Here is a 19,728-nt window from a genome sequence, read left to right as displayed (position 1 = left end):
AATTCTTTGCTGCAGCTGGCCCCGCCCCAGGCAATGGGGTTGTGTAGAATGGAGATAAAAGGAAAAATACCAGAGAACTGAAAAATGGCATAACTTTGGGTCCTGCAGCCACATTCCCAGTTGAAGGCTCTAGAGCAGGATGTGGTTGGTCACCTCCTGCAGGAAGAGGTGGCTTGGTCACCTGGAGTGTTTGTCTGCTTTGGAGATGGGTTCAAAGAGGGGACTGTTCATTGAATCAGCTGCTCATCCCAGATGTTGGGTTTTCAGTGTCCTGTCTCATGAGAAACGATTGGAATTGGTGGGAGTTGAAGGAGCTGAGTGGAAGAGAAGCACCTTCAGTGGAGATGACCCAAAGCATCCTCTGGGAGTGGTCCCTGTGCCCGTTATGGTCCGTGTTACGTTGGTTGTGGAAGCAGTTGAGGTAATTGTTCCTGCTATGGCTATCAGGACCTTCCAGGTATTCCTAAAGATGTTTTCAAATCTGCCAAAAGGAGTTTTTCGCCTAAGGAGGAGCCCCCAGGGTGGTTTTAGGCTGGAAAGAGTCCAGGACTTCATTTTGCAGGGAACAGAGGTGTGCCAAGAGAAGCAGCAGAGTCCTGAATCTCTTTGCTGGAGCAGCTCCTGACTTGGGGAATATTTTTAAGAGGGATTCTGGCTTTGAGGAGGATTGTGCTGTTGACCTCATGTTCTCCTGGGTGTGCTGGAGAAGCTCCAGGTCATGAGGAGCAAGAGCAAAGGTGCAGCTGGAGAAAGAGAAAGGAGAAGGAGGAACTATGGCTGATACGGAATTGCTGAGGGTTGGGTTCCCCCAACCCAGGTGTATGCCATGTCTTATAAAATGCATGAATATTTTGGGAGTATAACTGCTCATATAAGGAAGGAATTGCTGTTGGAATGCAGGAGAAGAGCCCATGACCTCCATCTGGAGGGGGGTGTGGCCCAGCTGGCTGAAAATGGGCCTGAAAAGGGCTACAAAAGCTAATTAAAATGTGAAAAACTGAGAATTCCTGCTAATAGACAGCAGATCCCTGCCTGGCGCTGCTTCACAGCTAAATTTGATTTCCTTGGGAGGCAAAAGGAACTGATTTAAGTTCCTTACCTTGCTGACATTGATCCTTCTCTGCGTTTAACCAGCCTGTTCCCAGCGAGGAACTTCCCACGGCTCTGCCGTGCCGGACCCAGAGCCCGCCGCAGGAATCTCTTACTCCTGCTACCAGTAAAAAATTCACTGCAGGTGTCTTCATGTGCGGTGTTAAACTCCTCTTTGACCTTGTTCTCCTCACATCTGGGTTGTGTTTGAGCTTTCCCTTCAGTGCCAGCAGGTGTAAGGAAGGGGAAGCCTCAGCCGTCGCTCAGCTGGAGCCGTGTCCACCTCCGTGGCATTGTCCCCCCATCAAAGCCCTTGTGGGAGCCACCAGCTGCCCTGCAGCCCAAGGCAGCTCCAGGGAAAGGTGTCTTAGCCAAGTGCACGGACAAACAGCCTTGTTAAACAAATTGTGCTCTTCCAGGCTTGAGGTGGCGCTGGTTTGGGGTCAAATTTGGTGATTGCGGTGCTCCTTCAGTCAGGGAAGGTTGTGGGGTGTGTGGAATCCAGGGTTTTAGACTGTGGACCTGGTTCCATTTTGTGCTCAAGCAAATCTTCTATGGAGGTTTAGGACAGAAGGTGTTTCTAAGGGTTCCATAGGTTATTCTCTCTGTGCTGAAGGAATGCTAGAACCTTCCTTCTCCCATGAGAAACAAATCCACCCCCCTGCTACCTCTGCCATGTTCTTACCTTCCAGGTGTACCTGCATTTGCTCCAGGTTCCCTGAGCTGATTGAAAGTAAAAGTCAAGTGGTATGTTCAGTTGGATCAGTGGTGGAAATGTAAATGTCTGGGATGTTGCTTATTGAACTAAGCTGAGTTTGAGCTGGGAAAGGGTTGGATTAGAGGAAAGGAGGAAATTCCTGGTCAGACTTGGAGTTGTGGGGTGTGATCACTGCTGTCACAGGTCTGCTTAAAGATCTGTTCCACGTGGAAAGGAGGAAGGGAAAGGGAAGGCTTTGGGAAGGGTCTGGTTCTGAAGGGAAGTTTATAAGGTGTGTTAATTGTTCAGATGGCCATTAATTCCCTGTGTCCATCACTTTGGCTTGGACTGAGAACTGGCAGTTGGATTTAGGGTTCTGTGCTGCAAAACACAGTGGCTGTTCTGGGTAATGAAGGTAAAACACCAGTAAAATCTTGGGAAAACCTGCTCCCTCCTCTTTCACTGGTCTCCAATGGTAGTCTGTTACTGCAGTGCTTGGAAGACCCCTAGTGTCATTCCCTGGCCTTCTCCAAAGTGGGATTGCACAGTCCTTGGGAGACGCTTTCGACCTGGGGACAGGGATGCTCGGCAGATTGGCAGCGTCTCAGATCCTGTTCCCAAAAGTACTGGTGGCATGTTCAGGGTGTAGATGTGCTGAGATGGGAGTTCCTGCCTGCTGGCAGGTGCTGTGCCCCCAATCCATGGCATTCCATGGTCCACCTCCAAGACCAAGGTCATTTCTGTTTTCTAGTGGTCGAATACTCCCTTGAGTCCTTGGTTGTCATTTTTGTGAAGCTCCTCATGAGTGTTGGGATGGAGGTGGCTCTGCTGTTATAGCTCCTGCCTGGACCAGAGCTCAATCCCTCCTCCCAGCCAAACTTCCCACCTGGATAAGCTCCTTAGCATCACTGGTGTTTCTGGATTATAGAACAGCTTTGGGTGGCAAATGCTTTTGAAGGTCCCTGTTGGGTCTGAAAACCTTGGTGAGGATCCTTGGGTGCAGATTGGAATGAGGGGGAGTTGGGATTTCTTATCAACTCCAGAGTGAAGGATTATGCCTCTGGGATCTTGGGCTTCAGGATGAACAGCTGGATTTTAGCAGTAATGTGGCTGGAGCTGGGAGGGAAGGATGAGAGGGATGAAGCAACAGGGACCAGAGGAGTTCTGGGCACCTTGAAGGTGAGGACCAAACTGGAGCTTCACACAGAAAAAGCTGATGGAAGGGGCTTGTTATGGTGAGGAACCCGCTCCAGAGCCCTGGAAAGGATTCCCACAGCCAGCTGGGAATACCAGGTTTGGGGAGGAAGGTGGGTAGTGCAGGTTATCCCATCTCTGCTCTACCTCTGGTGCTCCCCGTCATGGTATTGATCACATTCTGTGAGTTTTGCAGGCAGGGCTGTGGCCTGTCCTGCAGACAAGACATGGTGTCAAAGTTCTGTCACGTTGAAATGGGAATTGTTCCCTCGTTTGCTCCTTGCATTTTTATGAGGAGCAAGAAACGATGACAAAAACAATTCTTAAAATATGTTGAATGAGGTTTCTTTTCAATAAAGAGAAGCTACTCCCCGAGCTTCTTTCTGGGCTGGTGGAATATTAATTATCTACTTGATCATTTCTTTTTGCACCACGTGTGACCAGAGGCGAAGTTCTGGAGGACAATGGGGCTGGATATTCAAGTAGCTGCTCCTCTGAACCACAGGCTGAACTTGAGAGCACCAGAAAAACAACAATATTGCTTGCAGAGAATGCTGCAGCAGAGCCTGGGCTGGTTCTTAGGCTCCTCACACTGATGATCTCCCAAACTGCAAAGGAAGAGGGAATTTGACTTTAAAAATCCTGTTCAACACTTGTGCAAGTGGGTGAATTCATGCTTGTTTTCTCAGGTGCTTTAAGACATTGAGCTGTGGGTTTCTGGATGAGATCTTTGGCTGGACTTGCTTTGTCAGGAGGAATTGGGAGCTGTTGGAGGCAGAAAATCTTTGGGGTTTTTCTCACATTTCACCCAAAAGGCTTCGTGCACCTGAAGGTTTGAGTGTTTTTCCCAGTTTTGCAGGAGGGAGACTCTTGTTCCTCCTACCAACTTTGCCTAAGGACAAAATCCACCTTTTGTGCAACATTGTGTAAGCTGGGTTGTATTTTTCCACTTCAAGCTGTTTGACCATTGGAAATACATTCCCTTGGTGTCCAGTGGCTCTTCAAGAGACTTTTGGCAAGGGCCTGGAATGACAGGACAAATAATATTTTATTTTATGAAAAATGATAATGCCTTTCTTTCTTTATCCTTACTTGCATAGAGTGTGGAATGTCCATCCTGCAAATGAGTTTGAGTGACCACAGGCCCCGTTATTTTGGGAGTTCCCACTGTGCTCCCTTGGCATCCATCCTCCAGAAGCTTTGTCCAATGTTCCCAGGCAGGTTCTGCAGGGAAAACCGGCTCTGTGTGCCTTTGTTTTGCTTTATTTTGCCCAGAGAAACCAAGGCAGATCCGATTCCCTCTGGCGAGCGGTGCCTGCGCTATTGTTTCCCAGGTTATTTTGAGGAATGGCTTCCCCTGGGATTTTTCCCGTGTTGGCTTTTTGACCTTTTTGCATCCTAGAGTGATTCTCTTGATTAAACCCATGTTGTTTCTAAAATTAAAGGTGATTTGAGGGCTTTAGGTTGGAGGAGGAGGGAAATGGGGATTGTTCAGACTGTGCAGGGAAAATACCTGTTCCCAAAAAAGAAGCTGCGTGTGCTGGACTCCTCAAAAATTCTTCAGCTCTACAAGTGCAGAGGCTGAGAGAATCAGTTCTCTGTGACTTTGAGGATGAGGAGTTTCGGTGAAATCATGGACTAGGTAAGAATTCCTTTTAGAATTCCCCAGAAGGTGCCAGAGCCAGGGTGCCCTATGAGCCCAGGGGTGCTGCAGAGGTTTGGGTGGGAAGGGAGTGTAAAGCTCATCCCATCCCACCCCCTGCCACGAGCAGGGACACCTTCCACTGTCCCAGCTTGCTCCAAGCCCCATCCAACCTGGCTATTTGGACACGTCCAGGAATCCAGGGGCAGCCACAGCTTCTCTGGGCAACCTGTACCAGGGCCTCACAGGGAGGAATTTCTTCCCAATGTATTACTGATATCTTGTGAGGGCTGAATGGAAAAAGCATCCGAGCGGTGCCGGCCACGATTCCCAGCCGGACACAGACGGGCCCTTCATGGCCGAGCCGGCGGCCGAGCATCCCCCGACCTCGGGCAGCTGCAGCCCTGGAACAACAGAGCCCTTGAGTCCCAGAGAAGGACTTGGCCTTCGGGAGCTTGGATGGCTGCAAGAGGCTTGGTCACCCTTTCCCTGCCCCTGACCTTGCCAGGGATCTGAGCATTCCCTCCATCCCGAGCCAGACCCCTGACCCCTCCTGCCAGTCACTGGAGGGTCAGTGCCATTATTTGCATAATTCGAAGCACTCTGGAAGGTGTTCCCTAGGGATAGGCCCCTCTCTCTGCTCACACCGGTTGTGTCCATTCCCAGGTTGAGTGTGGAGTGCTGGTGTGTCACTGCTCCTGGAAAACACCGTTTCATGGGAGTTGTCCCAAAGCAGCAGCTGCTGTGTTCACAGTTAGTGTCACAAGCTGCTTGTATGGGTTTATTTCCTAAGTAAAAGGTGTGTTTTAATCACTCACCCTCACTGTCATTTCTCTTTCTGACTAGAAACACAAAGTTTAATGGACAGATGACTTTTAGCCAAAATTTAGTGTTTTTCGGAGTGGTCAGTGACAAGTGACATCAGATGGAAACCTGGAGCAGAGCAGCAGAGTTGGGGTTGTTCGGCCTGGAGGAACAGCCTCTATTTCACTGCATTCTGTAAAACTCCAATGAAAATCCAGGCAATAACAGCATTCCAAAGCCACGCTGAGGATTTCATTGACATTTTCACCTGAATTATAAAGCAATTTGTTCCTTCGGTTAGTGCTGCAGTGTTTCAGCGTGAGTTAAATAAGGTGTTTAAAGAAGAATTCACTTGTTCTCATGCCTTGCTCTGCTCTGGTGTGTCAGAGAAGGTGCTGGTGGTGCCTGCAGGAGCATCCTGCTCCGGTATTCCACACCTGGGGCAGTGCAATGGGATGTGGGAGCTTTGGAAATGTGGGCACAGGGAGCTGTGCCCCGTGTTCTTGCCCTTTTGTCCTTGTTGCAAACGGGAGCCTTCAGCTCTCCATCCAACCCTGTAACTGGCCTCCCTCAGGCAGATAAGTTTTACTCATCGTTGCTTTTTTAGGGATGTTTAAAAGCCTGGTAGGGAGACTTTGGGAAGCTGATCCCAGGTCATCCCACAGGGTTTCGGGCTCCTTTCAGCTACAGCATCACTGCAATGACAAACACCCAGGAATTTTGCAGACCCGCCTGCACAGGGACAGAAGGAAATAGCAACAGTTTGGGAATCTGAGAAACGCTTTGGAGGGTTCTTTTTGGGAAACCAGAGAGTTTCCAAACGTTTCCATTTGTGAGACTGCACCGGAGCTTGTTGGAATAAAGTAAAATGCAGATGTAAAATCTGAACGGAGGCCTGGGATGCTGACTTTGGGAGGGGAGCTGTGCCTGGGAAATACCTTGGGAATGCTCAGGGAGAGGGGAGGTGAGAGCCCTGGGGCTTGTGAAAAGCCAAGGGCCTTTAGCGATTATTGCTCTTGATAGGGACTTTTATGGGCTGGAGCTTAACGAGCCCAGCAATTCAGGGGAGGTGTTTGTTCTCCTCTGCCCTTTCAAAGATGCTTTTGATGCCCCAGGTTTTGTTCTCAGAACAATGATGAGCTCGATAACCTGTGGGGCTGCTTTTTGAAGCCTCCTGGATCTTATCTTGGGCTGTGTTTGGTTTTGCTGTGTATTTACAGCTTAAATAACCACCGTCGGGTTCCTTCAGCAAGAAAACCCCATCCTGGTCGGAGCAGCCCTGGCTGTTGGATGCAGTAACGCACAGAAGGTGTTTGGTCCCTAATTGGTCTTTGAATTCCCTTTTTTATGAAGTGGAAATAACAGGAAAATGCCGCTGGTGATGAGCTGGGATTCTGGTTTCTAACCCCGAATTCCAATTTCTGGGTGGGGATGTTGATCTGTTAAAGAGTTTTTAAGGCAGCAGCAATTTTTTGCTGAATAACAGGTCGCTACATAAAATTTTTGCCTCTTGGCAAAGCTCGTGTTACAAATGTTGCTGTATGTTTAAAGTGTTAATTTATGTGGCATATTGGGTTGGATTTAAAGGTCCCTGAAGACCTTTGAATCTCAGTAGCTAATGAGGCTTGCAGAGGAGAGCTTGAGAGAGGAAAAACTTACTGGCAGTGAGTAATGCTGGAGAAAGAGCTCCAGGATTGAGCAAGTTTAGCAGAAAAAAATTAGGAATTATCGCATCGGCCTTTGAGGTGTTTGATTATTTCCAGCCATAGATCTCCCTGCAGCCCTGGCCTGCAGTCCCCTGTTCCTGGGGGAAGGGTTCTCCGTGCTGAAACGCCTCAGGAGGAGTTTTCCCAAGTCTTAGACTGCATCCGAGGGGACACATCTCCTTGGGATGAGCTGAGATCCGTGAGCAGCCATCTCGCGTCTCCTGCTCTATCCCTGACGGGAAGGATTTGGCATTTAGGCTCCAATCTCTCAGCCTGGCTAGACCAGCCTTGCAAAGATGTTTAAACTTGTCCCTTTTCTTGCAGCTGGCCTTGCTGAACTTCTTTCACCCCGAGGAGAAGCTGCACGTTGGAGAAGAGGGGAGACGCGTCCGTCGGAATAAAAGGAGTAAAGGCAGCGAAGGGCCCGACGGTGAGTCCTGCTCAGCTTCTCCCTGATTTTGGTTCCCTCCCAGATGAGGAATTCCAGGAGTTCTGATGTCTGCAACTGTAGGGCTTGTGTGAATGAATGCTGTTTAGGAGTTCCATCCTTGACTCCTCAAACTGTGATCATTTAAGGCTTTAATTTGTACTTGTTTGCCTTTATTTGTTGTCCTGCACACCCGGCTTTGCTTAAAATCATCAAGGAGCTTTTCACAATCCAACAAACAGCTGGGAACATCTGCATCCCAAACTGGTGACTGCTCTAAGGGGGTTTTGCGTTGCTGTGTAGTCTCAGGTGGGGTCAAAGCCCGTGTGAAGGGAAGGCAAAGTTGTACAAAGCTTGGATTAAAAGAGCAGAAAGGTTCCTGATTTCTTTGTGAGGAATTTGATTTCCAGTCCTGGCTTTCCATCATTGTCATGACACAAAGACAGGAGCATGAACTCCTGGAAGAGCTCCTGTGCTTCCCTACTGCAGGAAAGCACAGATCCCCTTTTACAGGAGAGGAGAAAGGACTGGATGCCAGGGAAAGCAGGACAGAACTGATGGAGCCGTGGTCTGTGTGCAGCTAAGCCCGAGTGCTGACTCCGTTATCATTCTAGTTTTCCAGCCCAGCTCCGTGAGTTTCCCATCTCCCCTGAAACCTTCGCAGTTTCACAGTGGAGAAGCATTTCCCTGTGGCTCTGCTCCAAGAAAGAGCTTGGTGAAACTCCCTGGATTCCTCTTCCCTGGAATGCTGACAAGTCTGATGCATTTGGTACAGACTCCCTGAGTGATTCCAGCCCAGTGTGGGCCATCAATTTTGGAGCCGGTGTCTCTCTGGTGCTCAGATGGCTCAGGCAGCGTCCCAGTCCTTTTCCCAGTCTCCTTGAAATCTATCCCAGTGTCTTCACAAGTCACTTGTGTAGTAGCAAGTTCCCACTGGAGGCGAGCAGTGTCGACGGAGCGCTGCCGGCAGATGTTGGGAGGGATTAACTTCATCCCTCAGGCTGCCTCTGCCTTGCCAGATGTGCAGAGAGCTGCTGAGGAGAGAAAGAGAAGCTCAAGGTTGGTGTCTGACGAGGGTTTTGCTCATCACTCTTGTGCCCATTGTTGGCCTTTCATGCCTGGCAGTCCTTTCCCAGATTTCCTTGCTGTTCCCTGGATGCTCAGAGTTGAGCCACTCCAGAAATGCAGAGCACTTCCACCACTTATCCAGTCCCAGGAAGGGAATGGAGCTGGGGAAGGGGCTGGAGCCCCAGGAGCGGCTGAGGGGGCTGGGGAAGGGGCTCCGCCCGGAGCACAGTTTCGTGCTCTGCGCCCAGGGAACAGGGACAGGGGGAGAGGGAACAGCCTCAGGCTGGGCCAGGGGAGGCTCAGGTTGGATATCAGGAGGAATTTCTTCATGGAAAGGGTGGCCAGGAACTGGAAGGGGCTGCCCAGGGAGGTTTGGAGTGCCCATCCCGGGGGGTGTCCAAGGAATGCCTTTTCCAACCTCACTGATCCTGTGACTCTTACCTGTGTCTTTTTGAAAATCAGGGATTTTGACCCCACAGGTGATGGAGATGGGGAAAACTGCCAGAGTGACAGGTTGTGTCCCTCTGGCTTTGGCAAGTGGTTGCCCTGTGTTTGCCCATGGTGGTTCTAGAGCTGCATTTAACAAGTGGGAGCTGTCAGGGCGGGGCTTGACCTTGTAACAACCATAAAATCGAGAAGCAAACAGAGCCACGGCCTTGGGGAACTCACGCTGTTTGTTTTAGACCTGCGTGAAGGAATCTTGCTGTCAGAGCAGGGCAATGAATCATTAAACTAATAAATAAAATCATGTCATGGTCCTGATAACACCATTTTCTTCGTGAGTTTCGCAAAGGGAAAGTTGATCAAATCTTTGATCTCCAAAGAGCCTCCCAAAGATAAAAGTGGCTGAACTATAAATTCCCAGAAGGAAGGAGATGTGCTTTCCACTTGAGGCCTTGCTAATATTTGTCTGGAATTAATTTTATGAACTTTCAAGTGCTTTTACACATGCAGGGAAAGACCAAAGTGATCCGAGCGTGGAGGCTGGGGTTGGAGGGAGGCTGCTCCGACCCTTCCCAGCTCTTCCAGTCCTGCTCATCCTGGTACCAACGAGGGGCTGGCTTTGATGATTTATAAACATCAGGGAGAACATGGTTCCTTTCCCAAAAGCTTTTTCTTTTTGGAGGATTTGCTTTCAAGCCTTTTTGCTGTGCAAGAGGCAGGTTCAGGACAGGGCAGAGCTGGTTCCGTGCAGCCAGGGGAGGGTGATGGCCCTGGCTGTGCCCAGAGCACGGAGCCACAGGGATGGAACATGGGAGCAGCAAAGCTGCTTTGGTGCCTCGTTGTTAAAAAATGCAAGGAAAATTGTGTGCAAAGCCATCAGCTGGATCCTGTCACTCCCCACATGACTCTGGAATTTCAGGGGCTCCTCCTTGGAGGACTCTAGTTTCAGCCCTTTGACCCCTGATATGTTTTATGGTTGACTTTGCTTAATTTTGGGTTGTGGCTCTGCACCCGTGGTGCCCTGGGGCCACTTAAAGCAGCCGAGGTCGTGTCCTGGCCCGGGTCCCTCTCCTCATCCCTGCAGCCCTGGGGCATCCCAGGGGATCACTGGGGGCTAGTGCCTGTCTCAGTCCTGGGATCATCATCTTGAAGCCACTTTCCAGTCCATGTCACCAAACCTGACTTCTGCACAACTTTAAAACCTGCCACCGATTTTTCCAGCTTCTCAAGGCCCAGGATTATCCTTTTCCACTCTATTTTTCCTGCCTCTTTTCTCCTCAGTGTTCCCATCTCCACCTGCCACTTCATTTCCATTAATTCCCTAAGACCTGCCCCTCTCCAATGCCTCTTCCCTATTTTCTCCTTTCCCCCTCCTTCCCTTTTGCCCTGGTGTATTTATGCTGCCGTGGAACCGCCACTGCTCCCAGATGAGCAAATCATTCTGGAGCTGCTAATTAGCAACAGTTGTGCTAAAAGGAACCATCAAGGATGTTAAATTAGTCCACTTTTAAATAAACTGGGTATGAAATGTTAGATCTCTATTCCCAGAGTGCCAGTAAAAATGCTGCTGGCTCTTTGCTAACAAAGCCAAAATCTGGGAGTAGCATGGTTGTAACTCCAGAGACAATTCCGTGCTCTGGAGGTTAGAAATAATGACAGAGCATTTACAAAGCAGATGTCAGTAGGACTCTTTAAAAAACATTGTTTTAAACAAATAAAATAGTTTCTTTTTCTCCTACTTTCATCTCTGTTCCCAGTTAGATCCCTGCCGGGCTGCGTTCCTGATTTCTGGGGTTTTTTCGCATTTTGGGTTTGGGGTTGTTGGTTTGTTGGTTTGGTTTTTTTTTTTCTTTCCTAGATTTTTTTCATATTGAGCTTGGTGAGAAACATCAGGGGTTGTTCTCCAGGCTTTGATTGGGAGCATGGCAGCTGGGAAGAGGCTGAGCAGATGGCTGGCCTTAAGCTGACAACAATTTGGTTCCTACTACTTTGGCAGTTCTTCCTGCCGAGGAAAGTCCTGGAGGAGAACTCCAGCGCTGCAAATGGCTTTGGCTGGAAAGGAAAATGAAATGCTGGGGAATTGAAAGCTCTTCCCCATCCCTGCTCCTACCTGGAGCTTTGGAACTGATGCTCCAGCCACGTGGGTCCAGTTTCACCCTCTTAGGACTTGCTCAGTGGTTTTAGGGTGATTTCAGTGTGGTTTTAAGATGGTTTTAGGGTGGGTTTAGAATGGTTTTACAGTGGTTTTAGGGTAGATTTTGGATGGTTTCTGGATGGTTTAGCAGGTAGGTCATACCAGAGCCTGGCTTTTGGAGTGGTTCTAGGGTGGTTTTGGGGTAGATTTTGGATGTTTTCTGGGTGATTTAGCAGGTAGCTGATGCCAGCCTGGCTTTCAGGGTGGGTTTAGGAGGATTTTGGATGTTTCTGGGATGGTGTAGCCAGTGGCTACAGGGCTGCCAGCCTGGCTGGGGGTACCTGGCTCCCCCTGGACAGCCCCCAGTCCCACAGGTGCCCTGTCCCAGCCATCCCCCTTTCCCGACCCGGCAGCACTGACGATGCAATAGGACTTTTTTTTCCGTGTTTTTTTTTTTAATATCCAGCTCACAATAGCAACTTTTCCTGCCGGCTTCCTCTCCTGTGGAAAGGGCAGGTTCGTCCCTCTGCCTCCAGAACAATGGGTGCCTTTGTGTTGGCCCCGTGCAATTCCCAAAGCCCCGGCATTCCCAGAAACACAGATGGATGCAGGGCGATAGAGCCTTATTGTGCTCTGAAACCATGGTGATGAGCACGCAGTAAATACTGGACATTTCCTGGATCCTGGAGCACGGGAGACGCTCCCAGAAGGAAAGGCTCACCACAAAGTGCTTGTTCTTACTGATTTCCCCCAGAATTTCTCAGTGATTTCCCCCTGAATGGGAGAAATTGGGAATAATGTGATGTCTTAATCTTTGGGGATAAATTCATCCCTTTCCTGGGATGTTGCTGTCAGTATTTGTTATTACTGTGATGAAATTAAGGCTGCATCTTATTTACATATCCCTATCTCTGTGTTATTCCCAGGCTTATGATAACAGGGATCTGTTTAAAGTCTTGCCCCTAAAAACCCAGAGTGTTGTTTAGGTGTCAGTTCCAGCCCTGGCACAGGTTGCCCAGAAAAACTGTGGATGCTCTTGGAGGTGTCCAAGGCCAGGCTGGATGGAGCTTGGAGCACCCTGGGATAGTGGAAGGTGTCCCTGCCCATGGCAGGGAGCAGAATGGGATGAGCTTTAAGGTCCCTTCCAACCAAACCACTTTATGATTCCATGATTCTCTAACTCCTGGAGCCCAGAATTCCTCACTGAGCTCTGCTATGTTGCTGTCCCAGTTGGATGTTAAATAGGAAAAGCTGGGAGAGGCACAAGCCCAGTTGTGTGGTGTCCAGGGTGAGGAATTGTCCCAGCTCACAGTGGAATAATGGTCGGTGTGTCCTGACCCATCCACAACCTCCCTTTGCCCCCTGGCTTCTGAGCAGCCCTTCCAGTTGGGGTCTGGATTGTTCCAGAAGGAACTCTGCTTCATTATTCGGATGTTTACAAAGCTGTGATGAGGTGCTGCTGATCTGGTCCATCCCTGGCACTGCTCTGGGCGTGTTTGTCCTTCCCTGGCTGGGATGAGGCCGTGGGGTGGCCACTGGGAGATTTGGAGTTGCTGAGGATGAGAAGGAATTCTCTGGTCATTGTCACCTCGGTGGCACTTTCAGACACTTGCCCTGACTGCACTTGTGGGTGGATTCTGAGCTCCCAGGGGCTGTGCTTAAACTTGACCAGAGCTCAGCTCCTTTTCCAGCTGTGCTTTGAGCAGCGAGCGACATTATTGGAAGTGACTGGTGATTCCGTCTGAATTCCACTCCTGAGACCCTGGGGCTTTTCGGAACGCCCCGGGTCAAACACTGAGCTTCAGGAATCTCACAGAGTTCCTTGTGTTACAAAACAGGGCAGCACTAATGAGAGGAGAACAGATGTTCCAGAGGGGCAGGAATGTGGCTGCAGCTGAGCCCTGAGTGCAGCTGAGCTGCACCGAGCGCTGGAAATGCCGGACTCCTCTGGAAGCTGCTGCTCCCTTCCCGCAGCGTGAGAGGCTCCATTGTCTCCCTGCTGGAGGATTTGCAGCTGAGCTTTGATTTCGATGAAAAAGCCCTCAGCCAGGGAGGTTCTGCAGGCTCAACACATGCTTCAGGCCTGTCTGGTCGCTCCAAGTGGAGGAACTGGTGCAGAGCTGGATCAGATCCACCTTCCCCACCTGAGGCCCCCCTCAGGTCCTGCCCCAGCAACCACAGGGATCCTTCTTCTGCAGATTTTGGGATGAGTAAGCTTGTTTTTCTGGCTGGGGGTCATGGCAGGGCTGAGGGGATCTCATAATCCATACATGTATCTCCAAGGGGTGTCAGAGGATGGTGCCAGGCTCCAGGACAAGGGGCAATGGCCATAAACTACAACACAAGAAGTTCCACCTCAACACAAGGAAGAACTTCTTTCCGTGAGAGTGGCAGAGCTCTGCAACAGCTTCCCAGGGAAAGTGTGGAGTCCACCTCTCTGAGACATCCCAAACCCGTATGAACATGTTCTTGAGTCAGCTGCTCCAAGGAGTGACCCTGCCTTGGACTGGATGATCTCCAGAGGTCCCTTGCAGCTATCCTGGGATTCTGTGAACAGCCAAACCTGGAGCTGCTGCTGTGGTGGTGGCAGCTGTGATTGTCCTCACTGTGCCCTCTCCGGCCGCTCACCGGAGCCCTCTCGGCTGTCACAGAGCAGCTGCACCAGCCCAGAGACAGCCCCAGAGCTGCAGAGCTCCGGTGAGGAATTCTTTAGGGAAAAAGCTGTGAATGAGGCTGAGGTTGAATGTTTTCATGAGGGCTTTGTTGGCTGTGGAGACATTGTTGGAGTTGTATCTGATCCCACTAATTCTAGCAGGATTTGGGGAAGTGGTTAAATGGATAAATGCAAGGGTTGGCTGAGCCAGGCAGCATTCCCTGTGTCCCAGCTGCTGCAGGGATTTCACTTGGGCTTCCCAAGAGCAGTAGAGTCTCTCCTGGGTTTCCTTGTTTCCCACTTTTTTCCCTTCTTTTTACCGCTTACCAAATTCATCCAAATCCTCCCACAAGTGGTGGGATCTCTCTTGGATTTCCTTCTTTTTCCCCCTTCTTCCCCCTTTTTTCCCCCTCCCCTTTCCCCATTTTTAGGTTCATCCCACTGTAAGATGTGTGGATGCACATGGGTAGATCCTTGGATACAGATCCCACATTTTTCTGTGTAATTAAACCATCAGTTCTCAGGCAGCTGCTCAATGCCATGGAGGTTTTCCATCCAATTAGGCAGGATTATGGATGGGAGGAGGAAAAACATATCAAGTTCTGCAGGGGTGGGACAGTGAGAGAGGTTTCCTCCCACCTGCCCTCGATTCCTTATGGATAACCACGGGAAGAGCTCGTTTCAAACATCCAGCAAACAATTCGGGAGAGTCTCTCGTACTCCCGCTTCAAACCTTGCTGCTGCCCCACTTGGGAATCGTTTCTGCTGGAATTCATGACATATGTTCGTTGTTTATCTTAGTGGGATGTGACTGAAAATGTCAGAGTGTTTTGTGTTAGGCAACAACCGAATAAAACAAACAAAATAAAAACACAGCTGTAACGCTACGCTTCAAATTGTTGGATTTAAATATGTGGGATTGATAGAGGAAGCAAGAGGGTGCAGTGATGGATAGAAAATCAGCCTGGTGACTCCAGCCAGCAGCCAAAAAAAGCCTTGGGATCCTCAAATTAGAACTGGGAGTGTTGTCTGTCAGCTCTGCACTTGGAATCCAACCGAAATGCCTGAAGGGAAACAAAAGGCACATCGCATCCTCCTTCCGGAGCCAGCCAGAGGGTGGAAAATGAAATATGATGGCCACAGGTTCTGGTGTGAACCCCAGGAACTTGGCTGGGACTGATGATGTGGGAGCGGAGCTGAGGAGGGTGGAGATTTCTGTTTGATTGGCCTTTTGTGTTTTTGAGGAGGCAGTGCAAGAGGATTTTGCCAGCAACAGTGGCTCTGGAGTTAATTGGGAGCAGGATTTTGTCTTTGCTCGTGACCACATTTGTGCTGTGGTGTTCTTGCACCTACTCAGAGACCGGAGCTGGTTTTTTAGAGCCTTCTGGTACCAGCAGCCTGTCCTGGTGCCTTGCCACTGATCCCAAGGTGGATCTGGATAGGATGGAGGAGGTAAATCACCTTGGTTGTTCCTTGTGTCCTGTAAAGCCTTGGAAATTCCCCTTGCAGTGAGCAGGGACACGTCTGCCTTGCTCAAGGAAGTGAGGAGGGATTTTCAGCAGAGAAAGTCTGGCTTTGGGAGAGCAGAGGTGAGGTTGTAGGGTGGAGAGAACCCCAGGAGGTGACTGAATCCAGCCTCTCCTCCTAAATGGGACCAGCATTGTGGCAGAGGTGACAACAGTGGAGCTGACAGACCGCTAAAGGACGGGTGCTGTTCCATCCTGCTTCTCCTACGACCCTGCACCTGTAGTTTTCCTCATGCCAAAAAGCCCTTAGGAAGGAGACACGCAGGGCTGGTGGGGCTCTACCTCACCTCCCTTTGGACAGCCCTTTGAACCCCATCATCCTTCTGAAGGTGGAAAAACCTGTGGAATGCATGAGCACAACTCATTCATCCTGCTCCTTTTGTCCTTTCCAGCTGGGGGTTGCTCCCCATGTCCCCTTTACCTGGAGCAAAAATCAGGTTGTTGAGTGGTTGTCCTTTAGGTCTGTGTCCTGTTCACACTTCAGTTCTGATCGTCTGATCAGATTTTTTTTCCTTTGAATAATTAAAGATCAGGATGAACTAGATCACAACCTACTGCCACTGTTGGCATTATCTGTAAATTTGAGTTTAACTGTCCTTAGGAGCTTCACCAAATTATTCCCTGAGGAGTCCTGGGTTTTGTCAAACTGAGCAAAAATCTCAGAGTACTGGCAGGAGAAAAAAAACTTTCTCAACAGCAAAAAAAAAACCTGTTCCTGATGAGAGCTTACGTGGTCTGAAGCTGTTTGAGAAGAGAGATTGCGGCTCTCTGGCATCTCGTGTCGCTCCAGGGATTCCAGGGATGAGCTGTGACTTCTCTCCGTTTGTTTTCAGCCCGATGAGCTTGAACTGGGGGCTGGTGTTTGGGATCAGAGGAATGGGGAGGGAGCAGGCTACTGATCCATGGAGCTCCTGGAGCAGCATCTGCTCATCTGGATGACACATGGATGGAGGTTTGTCCTTTGGTGGAATGTGAGGAGAGGAGCAGGGAGGCAGCAAAGGCCACTCTCATCCCTAAGCCACCACATGAGAGATGATTCCCAGCCCTTCTCACACCCTGTGGCCAAGCAGCCCCAGGAGTGACCTCGCTGCAGGACACTTCCCCTGGAGACACATGAAAAGTCCATCAAAGAGATGAAGAATTGCCTCAAAAATTGGATGGAGCCAAGGGAGTGCCTCAGAAGAGTCCAAAATGAGCTGCAAACTCCTTGATCTCCTGGGCTGGCGGGGACTGGTTTTGGGCTGGGGCAGTTCAGTCCAGCTGGGGGGTCACAAATGTCACTGTCCCCGAGCCATTTCTGGGGACTCAGCAGCCTCTCACTGCACAAAGGGATGGGCTGACATGAAGCAAAGGCTCCTAAAATTCAGGGCTTGTGTTGTGCAGGTGGAGCAGGCTGGGATGGTCCTCTGGGAATGGCATGGGACCAAGATCCCACTGGATGAAGGATAGGGAGGGATCGCTGCTTTGTGGGGTGCTGTTGTGGACCATCTCAATTTAATGTGTCACGAGGCAAAGACCATTAAGGGTGGCTGTGTTCCTGTGTGAATTTTGAGGAGTTTTAAAACAAGATTGAAACAAAAGCAGGGCGAGAAGGAAAAGTGGTGGATGAGGAAAGCTGGAGTGCCCTGGGCTCTGCCCTATGGACTCACACATCCCACAGTGGTGTTTCATCCTTCCCCTACTTTGTGCCATGAATTCCCTCCCCATTCCCTTACAAAACACTTTCCCCATATTCAGATTTTTTGAAATTCTAGTTCACACCCCTGACTTGGGTTCCTGTAAGTGTGGGCAGCACCTTTCCTCCACTCTCAGCAGAAGATTCCCCTTCCGCATCAAAAAACCACCCTGGGAAGACACACCAGAATTCCGTGGTAGCACAGGATGTGATTTACCTCTGGGATGTTTCCTTAGATTCATCATTTATCCTATTTTCTAAATATTCTGGAGTTATAATCCCAAAGCTGCTCTTCAAGCCCCGTTGCTTTCTGTCTGGAGTTGGTGAAGAAGCACTTTCTTTTCAGGAAAAAGGGAGAAAATTCCTTGTTTCAGTGTTTGTATCACTGACTGATAGTTCAGTAGGGTCCAAGAAGCTTTCATCTGGATAGACCAAATTTCCTGAAAATGTTGAAAACATATTGGTTCCAAACCTCCCCCGAAAGCACATGTTCTAGATTAGGCATGTGTTGGGAGCTAACATCCCTCTTTCCCCAATCCACTGGAATCTGGCATTAATAACCCCACACTTAAAAATATTTGAAAAGCTTTGCATTTCTCCTACCCATGGGAATGAAGTGAATGTCACTGCACCAGTGCTGGAAAGGCAACAGCCGAGTTCTGGAGGTTTCTTGTTCGTTGGGAAAACTGACATCCTGGATGGCAGGAGGTTCATCATCGCCTGGAATCTCAAAGAACACCTGAGCTGCTCTTTCCACCTTCAATATTGGTCAAATAGGGATAGAGGGGTTGGTTCATGGGTAGGACTTATCCCTGAGTCCTTGAGGTTGGAAAAACCCTACAAGATCATCCAGTCCAAGCTGTGACTGATGCCGTCTTGTCACCAGCCCGGAGCACCGAGTGCTACATCCAGGCCTTCCTTGGACACCTCCAGGAATGGGCATTCCACCACTTCCAGTGTTTGAAAGGACCTACAAGGCAGCCAGAGAGGGACTCCTTGTTAGGAACTGTAGTGACAGGACAAGGAGAAACAGGTGCAAACTGGAAGAGGGGACCTAGGTTGGACATACGGAAGGAATTCTTCCCTGTGAGGGTGGTGAGGGGCTGGAATAGATTTCCCAGTGAAGCTGTGGCTGCCCTATCCTAGGAAGTGTCCAGGGCCAGGTTGGACAGGGCTTGGAGCCGCCTGGGCTAGTGGGAGGTGTCTCTGCCCATGGCAGGGGGTGGAAAGGGATGGGCTTTAAGGTCCCTTCCAACCCAAACCATTCCATGATTTTGTGACTTAATAATTTAATGTTTATTTTCTGAAGGAGTCAGAAGTGATGTGGTGTTTCTGGATGATGCCGACATCTCGTTAACCATCAGGATTTTGTCTCTGATCTGTAACCTGGGATGAGGATAATTCCTCAGTACCTGCATCCTCTCATCTCCCAGGGCAGAGTGGAGATAGAAACACAGAGGTGCCTCAGTTGAATTATCTGATCTTAACGTCCCCAAACCAGAGTCACACTTAGGTAAGAAGATTGAGGATATTCCACAGTAACTTAGTGCTAGCAAATAGGAGAAGGATCAGTAATTCCCAGTGCATGCTGAAAACAGGTTGGCACGGTCTCCAAAGGATGGATGGATGGAAGGATGGATGGATGGATGGAAGGATGGATGGATGGAAGGATGGATGGATGGATGGATACCCAAAACTGGTGGCTGCTGCCATGTACCTTTCCCAAACTGGATAAACACCTTGAAGACATCACTTAATGTTATGTCCAGAATCAAATGATGCTGCTAGAACATGGTTGTGGCACTCCATGGCTTTGTCCTGCTCTTGGCAGCTGGGAGTTCTAGCACATTCAGTACCTCCTTAGGTGTATCCTTTGTTTGACGCATTCCTATAATGGTCAACCTTTTATAGGTTTGATATAAAATCAGCGTAATTACAAAGATCTGTTCCCGTCCATAAAACCAGTTGGAACTGTTTGGCAGGAATTTAAACTATTTCTTGTTAATCCACACACAGAGCTAATAAGGGAAGGCAGGGGTTTTTTAATATCCTATTTATATCAGCAGATGTCCTAAAGAAGTTTGGGATATTTCTGTATTTATAGTAAATCATAGCAGTGTGTAGCGTGCAGAAAGAGAGATTGGAGGGGGGGCAAAGTCAACTCTATTAATCTTGCTAAGAGCAAACATGTCACATGTAATATCCTTGAGTTGCATCACCATCTGGGATTTTTCTGAAGGCCTTGGAAGTGATCCAGCAGATGGTAGGGCTGCAGGAGCTGGGGCTGGAACCTGCTCCCTGAAGCATGGGGAGATGTCTTCTGCTGCTGGCTGGGCCACAGCTGGGGGTTTGCACACCAAAAACTCATCTCTTGCAAATATTTTCCTCAGCTTCAAGTGAGATGTTTGCATCTGAACCCAAAGTGCTTCTGCCAGAAGGGACTTGGAATTCCTTGGAGTGGCTTGGAATTGTTCGGAGCATTCCACTTGTGGTGGCTCTGTTTGGGTTGAGGGTCTTTTGTCATCATATAGAGACATCTTTCCTGCTTGTACCTTTCCCTCCAAGTTTACCACTCTTGCTGGCTTGACATTCCCTCCTTTTCTGATGTTCTTCCCTTTTATTTTCCCAGCAGCTGTGGAAAATCAGCTTTTGGAGGAGTCAAGCTCTGG

The 19,728-nt window shown here is 49.4% G+C and overlaps 1 protein-coding gene across 1 annotated transcript in view; it reads left to right on the top strand.

Annotated features, from left to right (window-relative positions):
• Window positions 1-2,890: 2,890 nt before the first annotated feature.
• EDA (ectodysplasin A) overlaps window positions 2,891-19,728 on the top strand; it is a 30,146-nt gene continuing 13,308 nt past the window's right edge. Inside the window, exons 1-2 of the mRNA XM_017741819.1 lie at window positions 2,891-2,965; window positions 7,457-7,562. Coding sequence (XP_017597308.1) covers window positions 2,891-2,965; window positions 7,457-7,562 — 181 coding nt within the window. The remainder of the gene's footprint in view (window positions 2,966-7,456; window positions 7,563-19,728) is intronic.

The sequence above is a fragment of the Corvus brachyrhynchos genome, unplaced genomic scaffold (assembly GCF_000691975.1).
Source record: "Corvus brachyrhynchos isolate BGI_N302 unplaced genomic scaffold, ASM69197v1 scaffold220, whole genome shotgun sequence".
Lineage (NCBI taxonomy): Eukaryota > Metazoa > Chordata > Aves > Passeriformes > Corvidae > Corvus > Corvus brachyrhynchos.
The sequence above is the reverse complement of the archived record's forward strand: the minus strand, read 5'-3'. Positions and strand labels throughout refer to the sequence as shown.